This window comes from Glycine soja, chromosome 4 (assembly GCF_004193775.1).
Source record: "Glycine soja cultivar W05 chromosome 4, ASM419377v2, whole genome shotgun sequence".
NCBI classification, from domain to species: domain Eukaryota; kingdom Viridiplantae; phylum Streptophyta; class Magnoliopsida; order Fabales; family Fabaceae; genus Glycine; species Glycine soja.
In genome coordinates this window covers 3068282-3091994 of record NC_041005.1, presented here as the reverse complement: position 1 = coordinate 3091994, position 23713 = coordinate 3068282, and the positions used below count along the sequence as shown (strand labels likewise).

The 23713-nt window shown below is 34.3% G+C and overlaps 4 protein-coding genes across 5 annotated transcripts; 2 read left to right on the top strand and 2 right to left on the bottom strand.

Annotated features, from left to right (window-relative positions):
• Window positions 1-4298: 4298 nt before the first annotated feature.
• LOC114408706 (protein DCL, chloroplastic-like) lies at window positions 4299-9195 on the bottom strand. The gene is made up of 3 exons (XM_028371849.1): window positions 8748-9195; window positions 7384-7498; window positions 4299-4818 (listed from the first exon to the last, which is right to left on the bottom strand). Exons 1-3 carry the CDS (start codon window positions 9092-9094, stop codon window positions 4642-4644), a joined length of 639 nt encoding a protein of 212 aa, XP_028227650.1. The 5' UTR covers window positions 9095-9195; the 3' UTR covers window positions 4299-4641.
• Window positions 9196-11733: 2538 nt separating this feature from the next.
• On the top strand, window positions 11734-16537 carry LOC114408705 (coenzyme Q-binding protein COQ10 homolog, mitochondrial-like). The gene is made up of 4 exons (XM_028371848.1): window positions 11734-12500; window positions 13264-13459; window positions 15615-15746; window positions 16161-16537. Exons 1-4 carry the CDS (start codon window positions 12196-12198, stop codon window positions 16281-16283), a joined length of 756 nt encoding a protein of 251 aa, XP_028227649.1. The 5' UTR covers window positions 11734-12195; the 3' UTR covers window positions 16284-16537.
• Window positions 16538-17615: 1078 nt separating this feature from the next.
• On the top strand, window positions 17616-20068 carry LOC114408704 (pentatricopeptide repeat-containing protein At2g04860-like). The gene is made up of 4 exons (XM_028371847.1): window positions 17616-18301; window positions 18368-18585; window positions 18616-19364; window positions 19496-20068. The coding sequence occupies exons 1-4, from the start codon at window positions 17761-17763 to the stop codon at window positions 19914-19916; spliced, it is 1929 nt and encodes a 642-aa protein (XP_028227648.1). The 5' UTR covers window positions 17616-17760; the 3' UTR covers window positions 19917-20068.
• A 381-nt stretch (window positions 20069-20449) lies between these two features.
• LOC114408703 (thioredoxin-like 4, chloroplastic) lies at window positions 20450-23440 on the bottom strand. Of its 2 annotated transcripts, XM_028371845.1 has the most exons (4): window positions 23336-23440; window positions 22019-22964; window positions 21272-21325; window positions 20450-20831 (listed from the first exon to the last, which is right to left on the bottom strand). In XM_028371845.1, exons 2-4 carry the CDS (start codon window positions 22481-22483, stop codon window positions 20703-20705), a joined length of 648 nt encoding a protein of 215 aa, XP_028227646.1. In that variant the 5' UTR covers window positions 22484-22964; window positions 23336-23440; the 3' UTR covers window positions 20450-20702. The 2 variants fall into 2 exon arrangements, with proteins under 2 accessions (XP_028227646.1, XP_028227647.1); XM_028371846.1 differs by lacking the exon at window positions 23336-23440 and having other exon boundaries at window positions 20739-20850; window positions 22019-23329.
• Between the last annotated feature and the right edge of the window lie 273 nt (window positions 23441-23713).

Here is a 23713-nt window from a genome sequence, read left to right as displayed (position 1 = left end):
AAAAGATCCTAATTAGCTGGTGTTAATAATAATTTTAATTTGTACTAATTGGTAACGGCATAAATACGCCAAAAAATGTATACATACATATATATAGCACGAGCACGAGATAGCTAGCGTCGTTTTCACAGGAAGCTGACTAAAGTGGTTCATAGTAGTCTTTATCTTCTTTAAAATAAAATATGTTAAAATTTGTAAATTTAAGAAGTGAATATCTATACTATACATAATGGAGTGGGGTTTAATTTGCATTTGCTTCATGGATGGGAATGGGATGAAGAAGCTTTGCAAAAGGACAAGCACCATTGCTAATTCCGCGTGACATGGCATGCAGTGGGGTTTCTTATAATTGAGTTGTGGTCTCAAATCAAAACATTACCTATGATCATTTAAACTCAAGACAGAACAAGAAGACTACATGCATGGAAGATAACTTTACTCGCTTGATGGAAAACTTTACCTATGATCCTATGGAAATTTCTTGATGTCTAGGGATTGGTTGAGGCATGCATGAGCCACTGCAATTGAACGAAACACTGAAATTATTTGTCGTTCCAGCCTATACAATAATCTTATAGGTGAATCCTTAAGTTTCTATATATCATTGACACCTTTCCTGGTACTGTTGGATTGTCTTTCTATTTTACCACTTTTAATCAAGACAAAAAAAATAAACTAGACGGAAATGGAAAAAAAAAAAAAATCAAAACAAAACAGTAGTGGTATTAAATTTACAGGTTATATCCATTCTGTTTAGTTTTTTAAACATTTAATTGATATACACAAATTTTAAATACATGACTGAAAACACAAACTAAATCTATTTACATAAATATGCTTTAAAAATATTTTATATATATATATATATATATATATATGTGTGTGTGTGTGTTGTACCAATCAATTCTCATCACTCCATTTTCAAATCAAACCCGGAATATATGGAGAAGTGTTCTATTCCCTTTGTTTTGTTTTCGAAAAGGAACTTAATCAAAAACAGGGTCTTCTTCGATAATGGGTATAAATTCTTAAGGGGCTGTTTGGAAGCGCAGAAGGTGCGAAAAAAAGAGGAGATGAGCCTAAAAGTTACAAATTCATTTATGCTGTTTGACAAAAGAAGAAATAAAAGAGAAATATTAAAAAAAAAAATAGTGAGTCTCATGCTTTTGAATTTCTGCTCCCAACTGTGAAGAAATGCAAGAAAGTCAACCTTTTTTCATTTTTTACTAAATCAGCCCCGTATGAAAGCAGCACACTGCACACCAGAACATATCTTGTTCTAGTTGGAACGTTAATGCTACCATTAAAAACCAAAATAAAATTTATCATGCTACTTCATAATTGTTTTTTTTTTTTTACTTTACTTGTTATCCTAAATTGTGAGTTGTCTATTTATTTTTTAAAAATTCTAAAATTACATTGTTTTTTGTGCAGACTTTATTTACTTAGTTTTATGTTTAAGGATAAAATTGTGTTTATATTATAGATTCTCTTTTCTTCTTTTACCTACCAAACAGCTTTAATTTAAATATTTTTCTTTTATTTTTTTATTTCTCTTCACTCAAGCAATCTTAATTTTCTTCTTTTCTTTCTTCACAGCCTAATACCCGTCTAAGTTTTGGCCGTAAATTTCAAGTGAGTGTGAGACAGAGACATGTTCAGGTTGAAGCTGCTGTTGAAGTTTTTGTTTGTTTGTGCTAATAAAGTGAGACAAATAGTTTTGTAGTCAAATAACATCTAAGTTTGTGTAAAAAGAAAAAAGAAAAAATATCCAAGTTCAATGGACGATGTTAGATATTTTTAGTTTCTTTGGATAGTCAAATTTGCACCCCCTAGCATTAAAAAAAAAGAATTTTATTTAATTTTCGTAAAGTTCAATACTTTTGTTTAATCTATTACTTGTACCAAAAGTGGATACAATCTGATCTCACATAGAATGATATTATTTTGTTGCTTAAGGAAGCGAAGCAGAGTGTTCTGCATAAAGTTTGCTGGTCACCATGTCACCAACTCTGGAAAGGTCCAAATTTGTTAGGACACCTCATCACTTTTCCAGCAATGGAGAGAAAGAATAATGAACTTGATTACATGAACGGAACAGGTGTTACAAAGAGAAGAAGGAGACAAGCACTGTCAAATATAGTCCATTCCCCATTACCGTTTCAAAAAGGCACCAAAACCTTGTAATATTATATTGGGGCCAACAATATGGGAGCACTAACACGTGTCCAACCAACGCTCCTCGCTACCTGAGCCCGTAAGTGCACGCCACATGCACATCCAGCAAAGAACCTCAATGCTCTGCATCTAATGCTTTTTATCAGATTTTTTTCTGTAGATTATAATGATGATTGATATGTTTTTATTTATAAGATCTTCTCTAATTCGTTTTTTATACTATTTTTTTTACAGAATATGTTATAAATATCATATATTAACTTTGTTTTATAATCTATATTATCTCCCAACTAGGAGTTAAAGACTAATATCTATGATTGATCTCTTTAAATGGATATTATATAGACTTAAGAATCAAACTATTTAAAATATAAGATTATCTGATAATCATGTATTCGCGTTACACCATGTTAATCATATATTAGTTAATCAATTAAACAAGATTAAGCAAATAAAGTTCTAATAATTTAAAAAATAACTATAAAAAATATACAAATATCAATAAATTTAATATAATTAGTTAAGTTATAAACTTTTGTAAAGTAGTTACCAGAGTTAGTAATAAATTTGGGCTTCGCCATTTCTTTTCATTGTGAACATTAGACATCATCAGTAGAGTACGGTCATATTCGGTATGTTAATTGCATAAACGTTGAGTGGGTGTTGAAAGTTAAGGACCAATGAGAAGCTGAAAGTTCCATTTTACAAATTATATGTTTGTTGCATAGTTCATCTCGACAAAACAAATAAAATAAAAAAGTGAACAGGAAGTCAAGGATATCGAAACTGTGAAGCACATCAATGTTGAGATTATGAGAACAACTTAACAAAAACGTCAAATATTAAACCATTCGTAGGTAAGTTCTTCTGCGAAAAAGAAAGCCTTTTCAACAAATTTTATCGGTAATTTTGATTCGACCAGGAAGAACTGACATACATCGCTCGAGAAGTCAATTTATTGTATGTTTACGTTCTAGTTCTAGAGGTGAAATGGGAACGAGCACTCTACTTGGGTTCTGACTAAGTTAACCAATTGGCCTTCTCACGTGTTGACCAAGTCCTTGGCTTATCCTCGAGGATAATCATCGGCTAATCATTAATCAATCATCAGCATCAATCATTCAAGGAATTTTTTTATCTAAAGGATAAAAATAAAGAACATAAAAATAAAAATAAAATTAAAGTAAAATATAAAAAACCCCACATTAAAAAATATAATTTTTTTCTTATATATTATTTTTATCCTTCAAAACAAACAGTCATAATCTTCACGGTCAATCAAACAACCCCTACAAACATAAATCTCATATATGAAAAGACTTCAGCCGCATTTTGCACTAAATCCCCTTAAAAGATGTGACAAACCATGATGAAGGAGAGCCACCATACCCCTCGGCGTTTTCCCTATAAATGTCTCCATGGTAACACATATTTCACATGTCTAGGTCATTATTATGTTGGACTCTAACATGAGCATTAGAGTTTCTGGAAGCGCCTCCCACCTTTGGCACCAACATGGCAGGTCATGATCTATTGGCTTACCAAGAAGAAACCACGGAGAAATTCCCCCATTGTGAAATATCATAACTGAACATTAATGTTCCACGAAGTTTAATTTAGATGGAGGGAAATAAAATAAATAAATAAATAAACCAACAAGGATTATGTTTAGCATAAAGAACTAATCTCCTACATATATGACAAATTAAGCCTTGAATCTTTGTCAAAATAAATATCCATTTCCACATTCGACGATACCTCAAACAAAATTATTTTGAAAGAGGATACTAAGAAGAAGAAAAAAACAGATAAATGATACATTTTATTTTGTTTGGTTGCAAGAAAGAGAAAAGACTTCTCATCAATGGTAATCTTTTGTGCTGAATAGTTTAAATTCATTAAATTTTTCTTTCCTTTTCCGTTTCCTTATATTCAAATTTCAATCTTATCTCTCCTTTACTTTCCATTTATAGTTACAAACACACGGTTAATTCATTTAGGATGCAATTCTAATATAAACAACTTGTAAGTATTACCATAAGTCATCATTGAAGCTTATGAAGTGTTTTGGAATTAAAATAGGATAGCATCTATCCCTAAACGGCTAAACGATAACGGTATAAAATAAACTTCAATTCTTCAAATTGAAAAATTATTTGAACAGAAAGGTACAGTATCATCAAGGTCTATATACATAATCTACATTCCCATATTTTTATATCACTGCGAATATTGTCAACAATAAAATGGGTACAATTTCCGGCATTGATGGCAATCTTTTGTCGTGAGTCGTTAAATGCTAACCACTCTTCAGAACTCCAAAAAAATTTGTATTCGTTTTTCTCAGACCTTTAAAATAACATGCTACCAGCAATAAAATAGCACGAGAAATCAAAAGGGATTAAAAAAGAAGAAGCGAATTCTAAAACGAAATGGTCCAACCAGCAAAAGACAGTGCTAACTTCACAAATTACGACTCTTCTTCCTGAAATGTCTGAGAATGAAACTGTCTGCATATAATGGATAGTTCTTTCTGATCAAGCCCTTTATGCATTTCCAATATGAAAAATCAACCAGCTCTCCATCTTCTCGTACTATGAACAAACACCTAGAGCGTTCAAAATCAGGATGATATCCAATCTGCCATAGTAAAATACAATAACCGTTTCAGCAACATGAAAAGATCACAAAACAAGTGTTATAGTTAACCTTACCCCAAAGACAATGAGAGCAGTGCATGCATCGTTTATCTAATTTTATTGTTGTTTTTACAAAAGCTAATATCGAAAAGTGATGGAAGACAGTTAGAGAGCAGCAGCCAATAAATGCATTATGCATCTTTAGCCTAGCAAGGGAGACATGGGCTCGTTTTGTTTTACATCCTTTTCAGTGGCTAAAACAGGAATAAAATTCATACACGTGATGGTAACACCCAAGGGGTGAGAATAAAGATGTTAACTGACCGAGAACCGAAAAACCTGACTAAAAATGAAACCGAATTCCTGCATCAGTTTGGACCACGGATTGCAAATATAAACAAAATCAGTTGAGTGCAGATAGCATCGAGCAGGTGAGGGTCCGAAAAAAGCAATCTGCTGGTGCCCGCACTCGACCAAGGGAAGCAAATTAGACTGTTCATATGCATCTTCAGTGGACAGTTGGATTCATTTTCTGATTCAAAATTTATATTTTCAACAGTTAATTATTACGTATATGAGAATTACAGAAAAGAGTCAGAGTCTCAGCAAATTGCCAAGTTCCTTGGACATTGTGCTTGCAATCCACGTGCCTTTTCTTCCACCACTGAAAGGCCATCAGCTGTCATCAATCTGAAAATCCTGAAGCATAACATAGGGACACACTCATACACATATACTCGGTTTGTGACATTTTGTTTTTCCTATCAGTGTTTAAATGCAGTGACGCACAGCTTGTTACACTCCAGTAGTACACCTTCAAGAGATCACTCCACCTTTGTTCATTCCCCACTTTCTTCGACTTCCTCCTACAACTTACTTTGCAACTTTGAGTCCCGCCACCACATCACCGTTAGCATGCAGGTTGCAACCATAACTATCACTCCAACAATCAGTCTCCTCCGATTGCTCACCATCTGGCGAAAACTGGAAACATTTGCATTTCAAAAACCAACCCACACATGCCCGCCCGATGCATCCGAAACCCGCTTAACCCTTATCTAACTTAACCAATAAAGGAAACGGGCAGTTTTGGTCTTGATTAGTACTCAGTCAGTTACCTTCAATTTTAGAAATTTTGGCGTGAATCCGACTGTAACCGACCGGCGCTTACCCCTAGTAACACCAAAGCCAAAAGCCACGTTTGGCTAGGTAGGGATGTGCAAGGTTTGGTATCATGTAAAACCAGTTCAAATCCAACCAATTATATGAATTGGATTTCAAAACTGAACTACCTTTATATTTCAAAACTGGTTTGGTTTTGGTCAAACCAGTTTTAAACTGGTTTTGGTCCCAATTCAGTTTTTAACCAAAACTGATTTTTGAACCAAAACTAATTTCAATCTGGTTTTAAAGTAGTTTTAAAATTTGACTTGGACCAGTTTTCGTTAACATATTAACCATGTTAACTGAATCATTTGCTAAAAAGTAAAACCAGTTTTTGATTCAAAAACCAATTTACAATGTTTGGATTTTTTAAAATATGATTTGAATTCAGGTCTGGTTTGGTTTAATTGGTTTCTTTATACGCCTCCATGGTTAGCAGCAAAAATCTTTACAGGGCTAAACATTACTTAATTCATTTATCATGTGAATTCATAACTATCATAGAATGAGAAAAAGATTGAGCAAAGTAGTCGAATTTGGAACACCAAATTAATTGACCCACTAGAAAGGGAAAAATGAATACAATGTTAGTATGAAGATCCTGAAAGAACTTATCTGTACCAGAGGCTGAGAGACAGAAGAGATTACTTAAGTTCAGTTATTAACAAATCGGGTGGTGCAAAAACTAATTACGTAAAAGATTACCAATATTAAGGATGGAGTCCTTTAAGTGCAAGGAGCATTTTGCGAAGTGAAATGTGGAGTGGATCAACATTGATGAACAAATCAATGGCATAAATTTTCATAAAACGAAAGCAATCAGATAGCACTCTCTATGAATTAACAAAAACTAATTACTTCATCAATAACTAGTTAACTACCAAGTTGCACTATTGCATCCTGCATTTAAGAAGAGACAACTATTATTAGTGCCCCCCCTCCCCCTCCTACAATTGGGGTAAAGTGAGGATTATCCAAGCCTTATATAGACTACTTAGCCATATCACTTGGCGTGTGGGATTAAACACACACCCTCACTCCTAACACAATGATGGTGCTGGAGGCTGAAATGAAGGCATCCAAAAAGGCTGCAATTAAGGCAGACTAGGGGTAACCGCAATTAAGGCAGACTAGGGGTAACCGCAATTAAGCCAGCTTTCCAACACCAACCATCCACCAGAGCCATTTTGATTTTATAATGGATGAAAGGTGAAATCTTAGCAGTAGGCCACAACAGATGTCATGGTCATATATCTAATCTAATAGATTGCTAAACCTAAAAAAATTATGATTATTGGTTACAACCGAATAAAAGAAATACTGAGAAAGCCTTTGGTCAACAAAAGTAGTGCACATATTGTGTGTGTGAGAGAGTGAGTGAAAGAGGGAGAGAGAGAGATACAGTGATATAATCAACTCCACTTCCGATCTTTTTCTCAAATTCTGGATGAAAGGGAAGCAGCTTCTCAATAATGGTTTTCTCATGCTCTGCACTTAGTCTATCTCCATTGTCATATCTGTGGCAAGAATTTATAACAAGGTATTATCAGAATTGCCAAGAGAAACAAAACAGAACATGTGTTTTCATATTTGAGGCAAGATTTTGCAACAAAGTATTATAAATATTATCAGAATTTCCAAGAGAAATGAAAACAAAGCATGTAAATCCATCATTCCATCAGTGTTTTAAATCCCAGATAGTGGCGCATAGCAACTAGTCCCATAAAGGCATAAATGCTATGGCAGGATAGCAAATAGTGGGATAGCCACTATTCTGAAATTTTTTATATACTTTATATAACATAAACTATATACATATAAATTCTCAAAAATGATAGAAAAACTCAAAATTCATGGCATTTATAATCAACAATAAAAAGTCATAGCTCTCTTAAAAAAACATACAAGTAAAAATACCAACAAAAAACCAACACAAGTTTCCTAGATTGGAATCATCAATCATGGTCTTCTAAATCCAATTCTTCTTTATCATTTTCACTACAACTACAGCTGCAGATTTCATTTTTAGAAATTGAAATCCCAAAAAGCCTTAATGTAATGTCTCTGTTCAAAGGGGGTTTTTGGAATCAACACATAGCGCTGCTATCTCGTCCACTACGGCCGCTATTTGGTGCACTACGGCCGCTATTTGGTCCACTACGGCCACTACAGTTAACTGTTCCACTATAGTGGCTTCTCTAGCGGCAAGGGGCCACTCCACATCGCTACACCACTATAAGATGCTATTTAGAACCTTGACATCCATGAAAACAATAATCAATTTAAATTTCTTTTCAAGTATTCAATGGATTCTGTGTACAGAGGCAGATCACTAGTAGGTTACATTGATTGTAGTCCTCTCTTCCCTGTCTCCACCGAAATGCTAGAAACCAGACCTCCATGGACAAAGGATTTGGATAAAAAAAAATCCCACTTGCCTGCGCCTTTTCAAATAGCACAGGTATTGTGTGTAAAACCCAGTCAATATTGATAAAGGTAGAGCACTTACAAATCAATCTCAAAATTGAGGCCTGACACATAACACGATAAAGAGAGGGCATTTCCAGCACCCATATATAAGTAAGTACTCTCTCCTTACTTCCGTCGTTTGTAGCTATATTGTTATACACAAAACCCTAGATGTAACTATGCAGTGATGGACTTCATCAGCAGCGTTATCAATTGCGGATTGCGGATTGCGGATTGCGGGTGGAAATGAAGGGGAAATAGAATAGAGTATGTATAGTAAGGGTTCGAGAGACATACTGTCCAGAGTGAAGAATCATTCTGACGAAGCCGACGAGAGGAACGGTGTCCTCCAAAATCTGGTCCTCCCAATCAACCCATTTGTCGTCGTCGTCGTCTTCAAAGGCATGTTCCTCCAAAATTCCCTTTCCAATTCCCTGAGAAAGCAGGGGCTTGCCGCGTAAATCGTCGCCACCGGAGGAACTAGCTTTGAGGGCAGAGAGAAGAGGAGGGTGAGGCAAACAGTGGAAACTGAAAGGTAAGATGAAGGGAGTGGAAGCGGAAGGGTTTGTGAGGGAAAGGACATGCGGTGCCGTTTTGGGTAGTAAAGAAGCCAAAGCCATGGTTGAAGTTGAAATCATCATCATCTCTCAGTTATCCAACCAACATGGTAATGGTATCTATCGTTTTCCCACACTGAGTCACACGCTCAGTCTGCAGTACTAAAGTTTAGCAAGATGCCTCGCCAGCCTCTCCTCTAGTCATTTTTATATCACAAACTCGACTATTGTTTATTCATTCTTTATATTTAAATTTAAATATTTGATTCATAAATGTTATATGTAAAACAAATATAATTAAAATAAATAAATAAATATGAGATGTAACAAATGACATGGAGAAATTAGATAAAAAAATTTGTATAATAATCTGTTGTAAGAATAACATTTTTTTAATATTAAAGGCAATTGAATCTGTATTTAATAAATAAGTATTCGAAAATTAGCAAAAATAAATAGGTATTTCAAGTATATTTTCATTATTAATTTTAAAAATTCATATATAATAAAAATATTTCTCTAAATTTTTTTGGCACAAGTTCTTTTTTTTCAACGGAAGAATTATTCTACATGTGTTTGTAATCATATAAAATATAATAAGTCAAATTTTATACAAAAACAAAATCATTAAGTTCAGAATTATTTATTGAATAATTAAACATATATTTATATTTAATTTATTAAATTAATTGTGAGTAAGTATAATATATATATATATATATATATATATATATATATATATATATATATATGTGTGTGTGTGTGTGTGAAGAGAAATCAAATTACATTGGTATAACTTTGATAATTATTATATCATTTTTATAATTTGATATAAAATGTGATGTTTATTGATCCAACTGTTGAATTATATCTTCATATTACTAAGATCGTTTGTGTTAAATTTTATCAAAATAGAACAACAATAAGAAGGTAATTAAATTATTCATATTTTAGTATATTTTTAAATATTTATATTTCATCGATTTTAATCTATATAAACGAGATAATAAATGATTTTGAATTAATATGAAATTTTGCATATAAGATATATGTGAAAGGAACTTTCAATTCAACGGTAAATTTTAAGAAAACGAAAGTTATAAAAATGATAATAGTTAACAATGTTACATTGGTGTAAATTGATCTCTTTTATTTATTTATTTATACATTCATTTGATTGCTTGATAACCAGTTTGATATAGCCTATTGGAATCTCCATGAGCTTCTTGGTTGGGCTTTAAGTTTGATATACCTTATTGAATGCCTTGATGTCTAAATTCTTAGAGAGTTAGAGTAATAAAGGGAGACCACTTGCAAAGTCTCCATTACTTAAGTTAATATGCATTTTATGCAAGGTGGCTAGGGAATAAATGTGCATGAAATATAAAATTATGTTGGATTTTATAGGTCTTTCTTGATTTTAAAAAAAGTTAAGGTAATGTGATCGCCTTATTCATAAGGTCATCTCTTAGTGGGATAATAAGAGTCTTTTGCTTTGTTCCTTAATCGATAGGAAACATACTATTAATGTTGTTAGAGGCTAATTTTAGCCTTTCATACGAATGAGTTCCAATTGAGGTATTGTACTTTATTGAAGTCCTCGAGTCATTAACTCACGATATCATGAGTTGTTTACTTGCCAAGATTCATTTTACCTACTATTTGGTTTCACCATGCACCAGGTCCATGATAGGATATTTCTAAGTTGATAACTTATGGAATCACTGGGGCAAACTTGTTGAATTATTCCCAACATATGTTCAATGACTGTTTTTCACCTTTAAGGTAATATCCCTTAAATGGTCATTTTTTTTATTTCCAGCCCTAAGGCTTCGTACCTTCTCTTTGTTAGTTCCTAGTTTGAACTTTATGGATCAATATTTTGTTTTATGGTTATTTGCATACGTCTTGCCACTATATTTGTGCTTGATAATGGATGCATATTCATTGAACAATGAACCATTCAATAGTTAGCCTTATATATAAACACTCAACTATACAATTGAAACAAATTTTTGTTTTGAATTTCAATGTGAGGAGACATTTTTGTCGACATAAATAATAGTAACTCCTAAGAGAGTTTAACATTCATAAAAAAAAAGTCATTGGTTTGGGTGTATTAGACTCGATCCCTTTAAGTAAAATCTTGAGTTTGAACCTTGTGGATGAAATAAACATGGTTGGGAGGGGACAACTTCATTAAAGATGGCTAGTCAGGTTGTATATGAGAATTTCATCTCGTACGACTCAAACAAAAATACTCAAATACTGCTTGTAACGAAAACAAATATCAGTAATAGAAAGTTTGAAATTTCTTTATTTAATCCTGATTCTAATTTTCTTTGACGATAATAAAAAATAGAGATCTGAAAACTATTCTTTTTTGTTATAATGCTAAAATCTCAAGTCGGCTCATTCGTCTTTATCTTGATCTTTTAAGGCCTCTTGAATATTCTACTATTTACTTCATTTTTTTTATTATGTATAATATGATTTTACTGTTGTCTTCTTTATTATTATTGAATTTTTATTATTGATAGGAATTCAGATATCATCAAAGTCGATGGATATTCAGTACCAATAACATGATAACCAATATAGCAAAGAGGGGGTGCAAATAGCAAGGCACCACCATTAAACCAATCATACCCTAACCTAATTAAGGATAACCAATATAGCAAAGACGGGGTGCAAATAGCAAGGCACCACCATTAAACCAATCATACCCTAACCTAATTAAGGTGGGAAAAAAATAAAAAAGGCAGGGAGGAGCTGAGGCGCCGACGACGGGATTCTCGTACTATCGGCGACAATGTACACGTGTGCGGTGAACTATAAACGACGTCGCGTGGCGGTTCAAGCAGTGTCGTGTGAAGAAAGAACTAAAATGGCCTAAACAACCACTTGACCATTACATTACATGTTTGGATAATCAATCTCCTTCAAAGAACGACCACCGAATTTTTCCCCTTCAACCTTGTACTTCTACACACGCAATCTCATCCCATTTTTTCTTTTTCTTCTCCCGATATCGCGTATCCTTCCATTAGAATATTCCTCCCTTCAACTATTTTTGGAATCCTAGGGTTTCACATTCCGGATCCCAATCCGCGGTTCTAGCTGCACTTGTATTTCAGATTTTCTCAATTTAATTAGATTAGGTATCTTGATTATTTTTTGTAGTTACGATGCCGCCATTTTTGTCGACCTCGAAGGCCCTTTGCTCCTTGGCATCGCGCAAAAGTGGCGTGAGTCAATTGATTAGGTCTAGCAAGAGCAGTTGGAAACTCGATGGATGCAGATGCATCACTACCGCCATTACCGGCCATCACATTCAGCCTTCCTTCTCTCGCATTGGCTTTTCCCCTCTCACCGGAGGATTGTGCAATAGTAATACTAATTATAATGTTGTTCAAACAAGACAATTTCTTGGATGCGGAGATGGTGAAGAAGGTATTCTATCCAGAAATTACGAGGAGAGGCGCGTTTTGGGGTAACGGGATTTTTCTCATCTCTCTTTGTTTATGCTGCCATATGTTTGGCTCTATTTGCATTTTGTTTTTATTATTATTCTTGGCTGTAGATTTCTATAACCATATTATTTCCATGCACACTGATTTAGAATAAGTGACATTTTGTTGATATTTTTCAAGTGTAGCCTAGCTGGTGTCTTCTGTATCAAAGCTTTTCTTAATGAAATTTTAGAGTTTCAATAGATGGCTCTGGTGACTGTTGAATTCTTCCCATCATTGTTGGCCCTACCTTTTTATAGGATTTATTTATGTCAATCCTTAGGAGAAAGTTGATTTTTGTGATGTCTAACTAGTTTTATTATGTTAGCATATATTCTAGTAGTGGTTCGAAGCTTGCTTTTAAATTTGCACTTTGTGTACCGAGATTATATGATAAATATTTGATGTTTGGATTCTAAAAGAAACTTAATGGATTTGAGTGTACAAATCATCATCTTATCCTGGAGAAATTGTTAGGTAGTCTTGGACCATCATGGTCCCTATTAATCTCCATATGGCATGTAATCAAGTGTTATTAATTCCTTTTTTGTAAATTATAAAACTTAAACACGTGTCACATAGATAGAGATTGACCATAATCATGGACACATGAGGTCCAGGACTACCTAATAATTTCTGCTTATCCCGGCTTTGTATATATTACTGTTGAATTCAGAATAATTATTATTTTTTTGTTGTTTTCATTCTTTGTATTTGTTAACAGATATACTTATGAATTATTAGGTACTCTCCAGAGCAATTATTTGATGTTGTTTCTGCTGTTGACTTCTATCATGGTTTTGTCCCATGGTGTCAAAGGTCGGAGATACTTAGACACTATCCAGATGGATCATTTGATGCTGAGTTGGAGATTGGATTTAAATTCCTTGTTGAAAGTTATGTTTCTCATGTTGAATTGGACAGACCAAAGCGTATAAAGGTATTCAACCTCCTCTAGTATATGGTATTTAGTAGTTACCTACTTACCTTATGCTTGCATTCAGGAGGATCATGGTTGTGAGATTTTTTTCTGGTTGTTGCTGTTACTTGTTAGTGCACAACTTAAAATTTCCATAAATAATGAGATCTATAGGCATATTCAAGCCAATATTTGTTAATGAGTTAGAGACAGTGCCCATCTTATCTAGAAATTTGTAGCTTTCGTCTTCAATTAAAACATTTGAATTCTGATGGTTTATATTGGCATTGGGTGCTGGCTCCATATGTCTATTTTTTCTGTTTTTTTTTTTAACTTGGACTTAATTGCACAAATGGATAGTCAGACTCTGGTATAAAGAAAAAGTTGCATTCTGGTCTTTCCAGTTCAGTCTGACCAATGTTGCTTGGTTATCATTCAAATTGATATAATTAAGCCCCTTCTCATTGTATCATTGATGTGGAGATGTTATGATACACAGTTCCTCATAAACAATAAACTTGCCCTATGAGCATCACTCTGATGGACAGAGTAGCATCAATTTGAAATTTAGAGGGGAAAGTGAAACGTTTAAAAACTAGATGAAGTAAAATTGTAACTATATGTATTAGCAATTTCTTACATTTTTCTGGGGTTGATCAAGCCGTCAAGTAGCAGGAGGCTCAGGCTCAGCTTGTTTATAGAATATGCTGCAAAGGTTCAACTTATGTCTTAATGAGTGAAAATTCGAGCTTAATCTCAGACTCTCAGTCAGTTTCAAGTTTGGTTACTATATGTGTATACCTACTCTATATAAACAAGTTCAAGCCTAGATGAGCCCTAGGTAATAAAACAAGCTTCAAATGAGTGTTACAGATACTGATATGGTATTACTGTAGAAATGGTAGGGAAAAAAAAAGAGAACCAAGTTCTAATTACAACAGAAATAGCAGAAAACTTAAATGCAGACGGGTAAAAAAAGCCACTCACAGAAGGAGTGCCTTCTCTGTCTTGTGGTTTCAGCCACACCAAAACTACCCAAACGATGAGTCCACGACACCACCATCCATTCCCTTCATATTAATGTTCTCTTTCATGATTGCTGCATAATTTCCTGCTGCTATGTGTCCCTTCTGTTAGGGAATGCAGGACAGATTCCGCCACTCCTCCTCCCATGCCTTTCTTCCTCTCCCTTCTACGGTATACTTTAGTAATCAGTAGCTAACTTGTAGCCTAACCAGAAACTAATCAACATAATTATGGTTGGTTATATATTCTGAGATAACTGATAGTATTTAGTATTCTAACAAATTTCATACAGTGTTGTTCACATCAATTCAGAGATATTGACATCTCATAGACAGATTTCTTTCCTAATTAATAGGGAATAGTGAAGGTATCTGTTTCCCTTTTTGCTCTAATTTTATCCTGTTTTCCTGATTATTAGCTTTTATATGTATGGTAATTTAATTGATTATTAGGTTCTTAGTATCAGGGAGTTATTTTAGGAAATATATTCTTTATATATTGAATACCCAGTAACAAAATTAGATATCTCACTGAAGGAATAAAATTTTTTTCTCCCGTTTTTTCATATAACATATATACTGTTTATGCTTTATGTTCATACGGTCAATTAATGAGCAAGATAGTAAAACTCTCAGGCTTGGCTTGTTCATTGAATGAACTTCTCACTTGTCTGAATCCCGATTTACAGTATATTTTTGCAGTATCATTATGCAAATTGTGATGCATGAGCATCATGTGGTCACTCCATGTGTGGTATGCAGTACTTGTTGAGTATTAAATCCTTTGGAGAAAACTTCTATGACCTAGCCACCATGATATATGTGCTGAAATGTGCATTGGCATATGAGATGCAGATTTGAACAGCTGAGTTTAGCTCTGCTATTACTAAATACTTATGATTGTTCTTATATCAAATCTTTATAATTACTAGAGTGCCGATCCTTTCTAATAGAATATTGAATGTTATATGTGGGTTTTAGATTCTTTACTCACAAATCAATATGCAATTCAAACTGGTTGATCATGAAAATGGATCTTTGTTTTTATCTTCATTTCTTTCCCTCTTTTTTGAATTTTGCTATCAGAGTTTGCTCTTAATTTCCACTCATTGCTATTTTTTTGTGCTTATATTTTTTTTTTGTGTTTCCAGACAACTGTGTCGCAGAGTACCCTGTTTGAACATTTGATAAACATATGGGAGTTTAACCCTGGCCCTGTTCCAGGAAGTTGCGATCTTTATTTTTTGGTGGATTTTAAGTTTCAGTCTCCACTTTACAGACAGGTATAGTTCTGTTATAATGCATTTATTTTCCACAACTTGCTTTTTGGTGTCTTTATGCTTTGATTGGAAAAACAATCCTATGTTGTCCTCATTTCTCATTTTGTAGCGCCGAACCTTGCATGTCATTCGTTGTCCTCACTTTTCACTTTTCTGTGCTGTCCTCACTTTTCATTCGATTAAAGCCTTAAACGTGTGTATGTTAAGGCATGACTTTCTCTTCTATGCACCCACATTTGTATTCATATAATTGCCTAAACAACTCATTTCATAACAATACTGTTAAGACTACAGAGGTTGTAGACTTGTTGTAGTTGTATAAGTTACATTATGTATTTATTAGTTTATTATTATTATTATTATTATTATTATTATTTTTTGGTAATGACTAATGAAATGTTCTTTTATGGTGATCAGATTGCATCGATGTTCTTTAAGGAGGTAGCCTCTAGGATGGTTGGTTCATTTACTGAGCGTTGCCGCTTGGTATATGGACCGGAAGTGCGGGTCCTTGAAAACTCGTATGGAAAAAGGGCATAAAATTCTGCACCAGTTTCTTGTCTTGAAGAACATAGTTGACGTCAATTTACAGTCTCTGCATCAATTGGGCGTGTTTTTATTGTTTGCCGCTCAATGCTAAATGATTGATCATTTCTACTTTCTAATCCCTAGTGATTTTTGTAATTTATATGTAGATGAATTCTACAAAATACTGCGAACAATCTCGAAGTTGACATGAAGTTAAGATGAAGAAAAAAAAAGTGCACATTCTAATGGCCTTTTTCCCCCGTAAATTATTAATGAAATGCATTAAGTATTCTGGCTTTTTTTTATAAAAAAAACCTCGTCTCAAGCTCAATACATTTTGTTTTTGGATCTATTTTCAGAGAATACCAAATAATTAATGTTAAAAGAATGAGTCACATTCAAAAAACCTCAATACATTTTAAAAGAAAATAATAAAATACTTGTTGCCGCAAAAACTACTGTTCATGTGTTAATATGACCAACCTTTCTGTAGTTTTGTATTCTACTAGCAGAACATCAGTAAAATTCTTGTGATCTCGTAGGTATCCTTCTCTCCCTCTTGATATGGTACTTGACAAAACCTCATTTAACGTACTAAACCAGTGTAAATAGACTTTCGCATGTTAAGATTAATACATCGAAACAGTTTTTGAAGTTATTGGTTGTTTTGGTATAAAAATCTCATTCTAATTCTTATATTATCAAGTGATAGTAATTTTAACTTTTAGTTTATGAGGACATTTTAGACTGTAAAATTACAAAAATGAAGACTAAAATAAATAACATTTAATAATAGTAGTAATTGTTTATATCCGGATTTCAGGAACTCTAAAGTCAAAGGCTTTATAATTGTCATGAAATCCTAGAGTGTGTGTAAATCTAAAATAAAGAGAAAATTATCCTTATTTATGTAATGTGAGTAGGCTTAAGGTCTAAGACTCAATATTACATATCCAACTCTTTCACCATGGACGGTCCAATATTCTTGATAAGTATTAGTCAGTTTTGGTGGAACAATCTGGATCGAACGATTAACATTTTACCAAGAATTAAACATTTAGGCGTGAGTGCGTGTATGTATGAATCAATTCTTTGTATGACCGAGTCGGTCAATCAGTCCAGTAATAAAGACAAATACTATATTTTTTTAGATAAAAAAAAAAAACTTAAATGGAATGTCACAAATATTTTTAGAGTTGTTTTTCAATCAAAACTAAGGTGAAGTCTAAGGTGGGAACTCCATGTCTCCTACCATGGGAAATACATTTTCTACCGTTAGATATATTAAGTTTTAAATCAATGGTTCATATTTTATTTTATTTTTCCGGCTCCAAACCAAAATCTGAGAACTGTATCTGTATTTAGAACGTGGGTTATCATTGCTAAGGCTGTAATACAGTAATCTCTTGGCTCTTACGTCTTAATACCGCACACCTTCATACACCTTTGGGAGTGTGAAAAAGGATGATAATTGCTCCCTTGTCATGAAATGAAACCTAATCTGTCTCTCTTTCACTCTCTATTCCATGATGCAAGCTGTGCACTCCTCATCTTTCGACAACTGCTACAGTCTAATGCCAATCCCAACCATCTTACCTTTTCTTTACTCATCAAAGCGTTCCTCTCTTCCTCTTCTTTTTCTCGTGGATCACCAACTACGAGGATACAAGTAAACCAGATTCCAACCCAGTTGTTGAAACGGGGCATTGACCAATTTCTATATGTAAACACCGCTCTCATTGACTTCTACATGAAACTTGGGTTTACCACTCACGCACGCCAACTGTTTGAAGATTTGCCTTCTACAGATGTTGTTTCATGGAACGTTTTGATTTGTGGATATACACAAAATGGGCATCCTCATGATGCCCTTCAACTCTTTGTCCACATGCTAAGAGAGAGTTTCAGACCTAACCAAATAACAATTGCTAGTTTGTTACCATCTTGTGGTCACCGTGAACTTTTCCTTCAAAGTAGATCTGTTCACGCGTTTGGAATCAAAGCTGGCCTTGGTTTGGATCCTCAGTTGAGTAATTCACTTAACTCGATGTATGCTTAATGTGATGACTTACAAGCATCTCAACTCTTATTTGAAGAGATGGGTGAGAAAAATGTTATCTCTTGGAATACCATGATTGGTGCCTATGGCCAAAATGGTTTTGAGGACAAGGCAGTGTTGTGCTTTAAAGAGATGCTGAAGGAAGGTTTGCTACCCAGTCCAGTGACAATGATGAAACTTATGTCAGCTGATGCAGTTGCAGAAACTGTCCATTGCTATATTATCAAATGTGGCTTCACCAGTGATGCTTCTGTTGTTACCTCACTAGTTTGTCTATATCAATAGCAAGGGTTCACTGATATGGCGAAATTGATTTACGAATATTATCCCACAAAAGACCTGATTTCATTAACTGGGATAATCTCTAGCTATTCTGAAAAAGGCGAGGTAGAATCTGTGGTTCAGGGTTTTATCCAAACTGTGCAGTTAGACATAAAACCAGATGCAGTTGCCTTGATTAGAGTCCTTCATGGAATTAGTGATCCTTCTCATTTTGCTATTGGATGTGCTTTCCATGGTTATGGATTGAAGAGTGGGCTGAATAATGATTGCTTAGTTGCAAATGGGTTAATAAGCACGTATTCAAGATTTGATGAGATACAAGCTGCTTTGTCTTTGTTTTTTGACAGGAGAGAAAAACCATTGATCACTTGGAATTCTGTGATATCTGGCTGTGTTCAGGCTGGAAATTCAAGTGATGCCATGGAGTTGTTCTTCCAAATGAACATGTGTGGACAAAAACCAGATGCAATTACTATCACTAGTCTACTATCGGGGTGTTGCCAGCTTGGGTACTTGCAGATTGGAGAGACACTTCATGGTTATATCCTTAGAAACAATTTGAAAGTGGAAGATTTTACAGTAACTGCTCTAATAGATATGTATACTAAGTGTGGAAGATTAGATTATGCTGAAAAGGTATTTTATAGCATCAATGATCCGAGGGCGAGCCCTGGTGCAGCGGTAAAGTTGTGCCTTGGTGACTTGTTGGTCATGGGTTCGAATCCGGAAACAGCCTCTTTGCATATGCAAGGGTAAGGCTGCGTACAACATCCCTCCCCCATACCTTCGCATAGCGAAGAGCCTCTGGACAATGGGGTACGAAGTTTTATAGCATCAATGATCCATGTTTGGCAACATGGAACTCCATCATATTGGGTCACAGTTTATATGGACTTGAACACAAAGCTTTCAGTTGTTTTTCTAAACTACAAGAACAAGGACTAGAACCTGATAAAATCACTTTCTTGGGAGTTTTAGCAGCTTGCACCCATGGAGGACTTGTCTATGCAGGAATGGAATACTTTCGTATCATGAGAGAAGAGTATGGTTTGATGCCAACTTTGCAGCATTATGCTTGCCTAGTTGGCCTCTTGGGTCGGGCAGGGTTGTTCAAGGAAGCAATTGATATTATTAACAACATGGAAATTCGGCCTGATTCTGCTGTCTGGGTAGCATTGCTAAGTGCTTGTTGGATTCAACAGGAAGTAAAGCTTGGCCAAAAATTTGTTTTTATTGAATTACAAAAACGGTGGATTTTATGTATTAATGTCAAATCTTTATGCGATTGTTGGGAGGTGGGATGATGTAGCAAGGGTGAGGGGTATGATGAGAGACAGTGGAGGAGATGGATGTTCAGGTGTTAGTGTTATTGAAGTGACACCCCTCAGAGACACGAATAACAACTTGTGCCCGAGTGAGGTCGATTTCAATACAAGCATTTGGCAACATTTGTGTCTATATTGACTTCACAGTACAATAACTATCACATTCTTCGGCTGCAAAAATATGCAGTTTGTCCGCTATACAAAGATTTGAAAAGCATAACGTAAAAGGAATTTTAAGTGGAGATGGCACGTAGAAGTGGAACTGTACAAATAAAAATCAAATGGTAAGAAACGAAGAGGGGAAAAATGTCAGCTATATAAATTCCCAACTAAGCGAAGATTTTTTATTTTTTTTTAAAAAAATCCTGCAAGGAAATAAGAAATAAAAATAGTTTGGGTGTTCAATAAAATTAAACTTACATACACTCGACTTAGTTTTGAATCCCATTGCCCGTGCCCGGCTCCTTTACAAGTATCTGCAAGCATTTTGGTTGTATATAAGACGTAACAAATAAGCAGAATGAAAATTTTATTTATGACCTCTGGAGAAAGAGAAGGCGTATCGTAGTGTACATTAAACTCTTCACTAGATATTTTGCAAGAAAATATCCTATCCTAACAAAGTGAATTAGGCTGACAGGACTAAAGTATTTTATTTTGTGTATACAACATGCTGTTTAATGAACTTTGTCACGTACAAAAATTTACTAATTTCCCTGCAGTGCACAACAGTCCCCGAGGGTGCCATGACCCCATCTCTTGATGTTAACCTAAGATATCTTCAGCTTCAAGAGATGAGTACTTGAGAATAGCTGCAAGAATCCTATCTTTGTCTCTGGTTGGGAATGCTTCCAACAGGACCCCATCTTTGTAGAAGTGGAAAAGAGGCACGGCCTGCATCAGTTTGTTTCCGCTTCATATTCAACATATCATAAAGCATGAATACTAGAAAGTGTAGTGATTACATGCAGTAGCTAGTAGCAAAAATGATGCACAACCGATATCTATATCGCGGATAGGAAGAAGATGGAATTAACCATAAAAGAGAGGTGAAGAAAGTAAAGATAGTTTTAGAGATAATCATAAAAAGCAATGACAAGATAAACCAGAACCAAAACGAAAATGGCATGTGCACCAGTTAATTAGAGTAAACTAGAGAAATCATGCAAATGAAGACTAACCACGGAACATTGAAGACAAGTTGGACAACAAACATTTAGATTAACCTGATGGCTGATACTTAGCTGTCTCCAAGGGAGGTAGGTCAGTTTTATACAGATTAAGTTTCATTTGATACTCAGTAAATAGTAATCAAGAGAATAGAAGAGAAATACCCTGATTCTAAGTCGGTCAGCAACCTCGGATTGCTCGTCATACTCATCCATTACCTGCAAGCAATAGCGTAATAAGGGTCTCTATAGACAAACTTTTATTGACATGCTCAATGAGAAAGTAACCAAATAAAACCTCTAGTTTGAGAGGCAGTGATAAAGTAAATATTAGTTGATCATGACTTTCTTCACCACAGCTTAAAGAGAACTTTGTAAAACAGAGGAGAAGGGATGAGCATATATATGTTGTTCCTGATAGACTTAATATTTAAGTCCTTATATTTATATAGAAACTAATAATAAATAAAGAGTTTAATTTTTATCCACTTCCATTGTAAACAATTTTACACTATCAACTAATAAGAAATCATCATTAATATGAATTTAAGATTATTATTATAAAAGTTGATAATTTTACCATACATAACAGTTTGTAATTGAATAATAGTATATGGATTATTTACACTGTCATTATATGTACTATTTGGTCAAATAAAAGCTGAAGAGAGACTGCAGTTTGATAACAATGTAAGAGTTGTTTACATTGTCTCATTTAATCATAGATTGTCATATATGATAAGTTTGTTGACTTTTATAATAATTACTTTAAAAGTCATACATAGAATGATTTCTAATTTAAAAATCTTTACACTGTCTATGAAAATAATCTCATAAGAAAACTGTTATACAGGAAATAGAAACATAAATATTGTCTGAAATATAGAGGAGCTATACAGATAGCATGCTTACATTATGCTTTAGAAAGATTACTGGAGCTTCATGATCACCAGATTTCTTGCACAGTTTTGCAAAACCCTGCTCTATATACTTGCAGCTTCCACAAGAGGTGCGAAAGAAATCTACCACCACCAAAGATCCAGTTTCTTTAGCCTTGTCCAGAATTTTGCTGAACTCTTCATCAGTGGTGAATTCTCTTACACATTCGACGGGACAGAGATCATCATCTTCATCAGACAAACCTTCTTGATATTCTTCGGCAACTCTTATCCTGCTAGGGCAGAATGTGTGCCTGATTTTTACTAGAGGTTCAACTTTTGTACCACCAAAGCATAGTTTGCCATGAATGTGCCTAGGAACCAAGCTGAAAACTGCACGGGAAATTCTACACTCAACTTGTTTCTGTATGTCTAGTCTAACACTGACAAAGGACTTGCTATTCTGCCCGGGAATGATAACCGGTGGCATCTTTTGCATGCAAAATCTTTCAAGGCTCGTAATCAAGAGTTTGGAAGAGAAAATTTTGATAAGTTAACTGATAGCTGGTGGTGCTGGTACCTCATAGAAAAGAATACTGTGTTTGAATTGATTCACGCATTTCTTAGGCACTTGTCTGAGCTAAGTGATAAGGTACCAATGCCACATACAAGCATCATGGGGTAAAAAGGTAAGACAATGACCAATAACGAGAATGACTTTCCCAAGCTAGAGTGGCTACAAACAAAATCTCTAAAATGTGAACTATTTGGCAGATGGAGAAATGATTACAAATGGTTGTGCTTCAATGGACATTGATGTTTATATAAAAACACAAAGATTAGATACAGCCATGATTGTGTAAGCATTTCAAACTGGAAGCCAAACATAGTCTTGACTCTTGAGAGAACATGATCTTTAATTTTGAAGGAGCAGCAATCAGAATTCAGAAACCCTTATAACATTGCACACCCACTCAGCCCTGCTTTTGAGAGCGAGGAAAAATGTTTTAAGTAAAAAGGAAGTTTATTCCATTCCAAAATCAGAGCAAGAACATATTATTGTGACTTATAACAAGACCAACTAATGAAAACAACCTAAACCTTTATATCAACATGTTTGATCCTGCTAGTGAGTTCAACTTAGCATTCACTCTAATTCTAACTTCACGGGAGTTGTACTACAATTTGAAGTCGAATTATAAAAAATAAAAAAACGAAATGAAAAATGAGGCGAAGGAAACAAATAGATGGTACGAAGTACTGAAAATGAATCAGAAAGAATAGCGATGGGAAAATGAGAAAGGACTGAGCAAGGATTGGTTTTGATTTGAGAAGAGGAAGAGTGTGTTACCTGACAGACACAGGAATCGTCGAAACCAAAAAGCGCGGTTTTGCCATATCTATGCACAGCAAACTTCGAATGAGGAGAAGACACGCGCATTCCCCATATCCACGCACTGTGGTTTATGATTTATGCTGATTTCCTAATATTTTTATTAGACTAAAATATAATTTTGGTTATTTTATTTTAATTTAATTATTTAATATAAAATAGAATTATAACTAAAAATAGAAAGAAAAAACCACTTTTGTTATAATTTTTATTTATGCTGTTTTCTTAATATTTTATTTATTACACTTAATTAAGTAGGATATATATTGTTTGGTAAATTTCTTATCTTTTATAAAATAAAGTTTTAATATAATTTATTATTTATATATGCAAGTT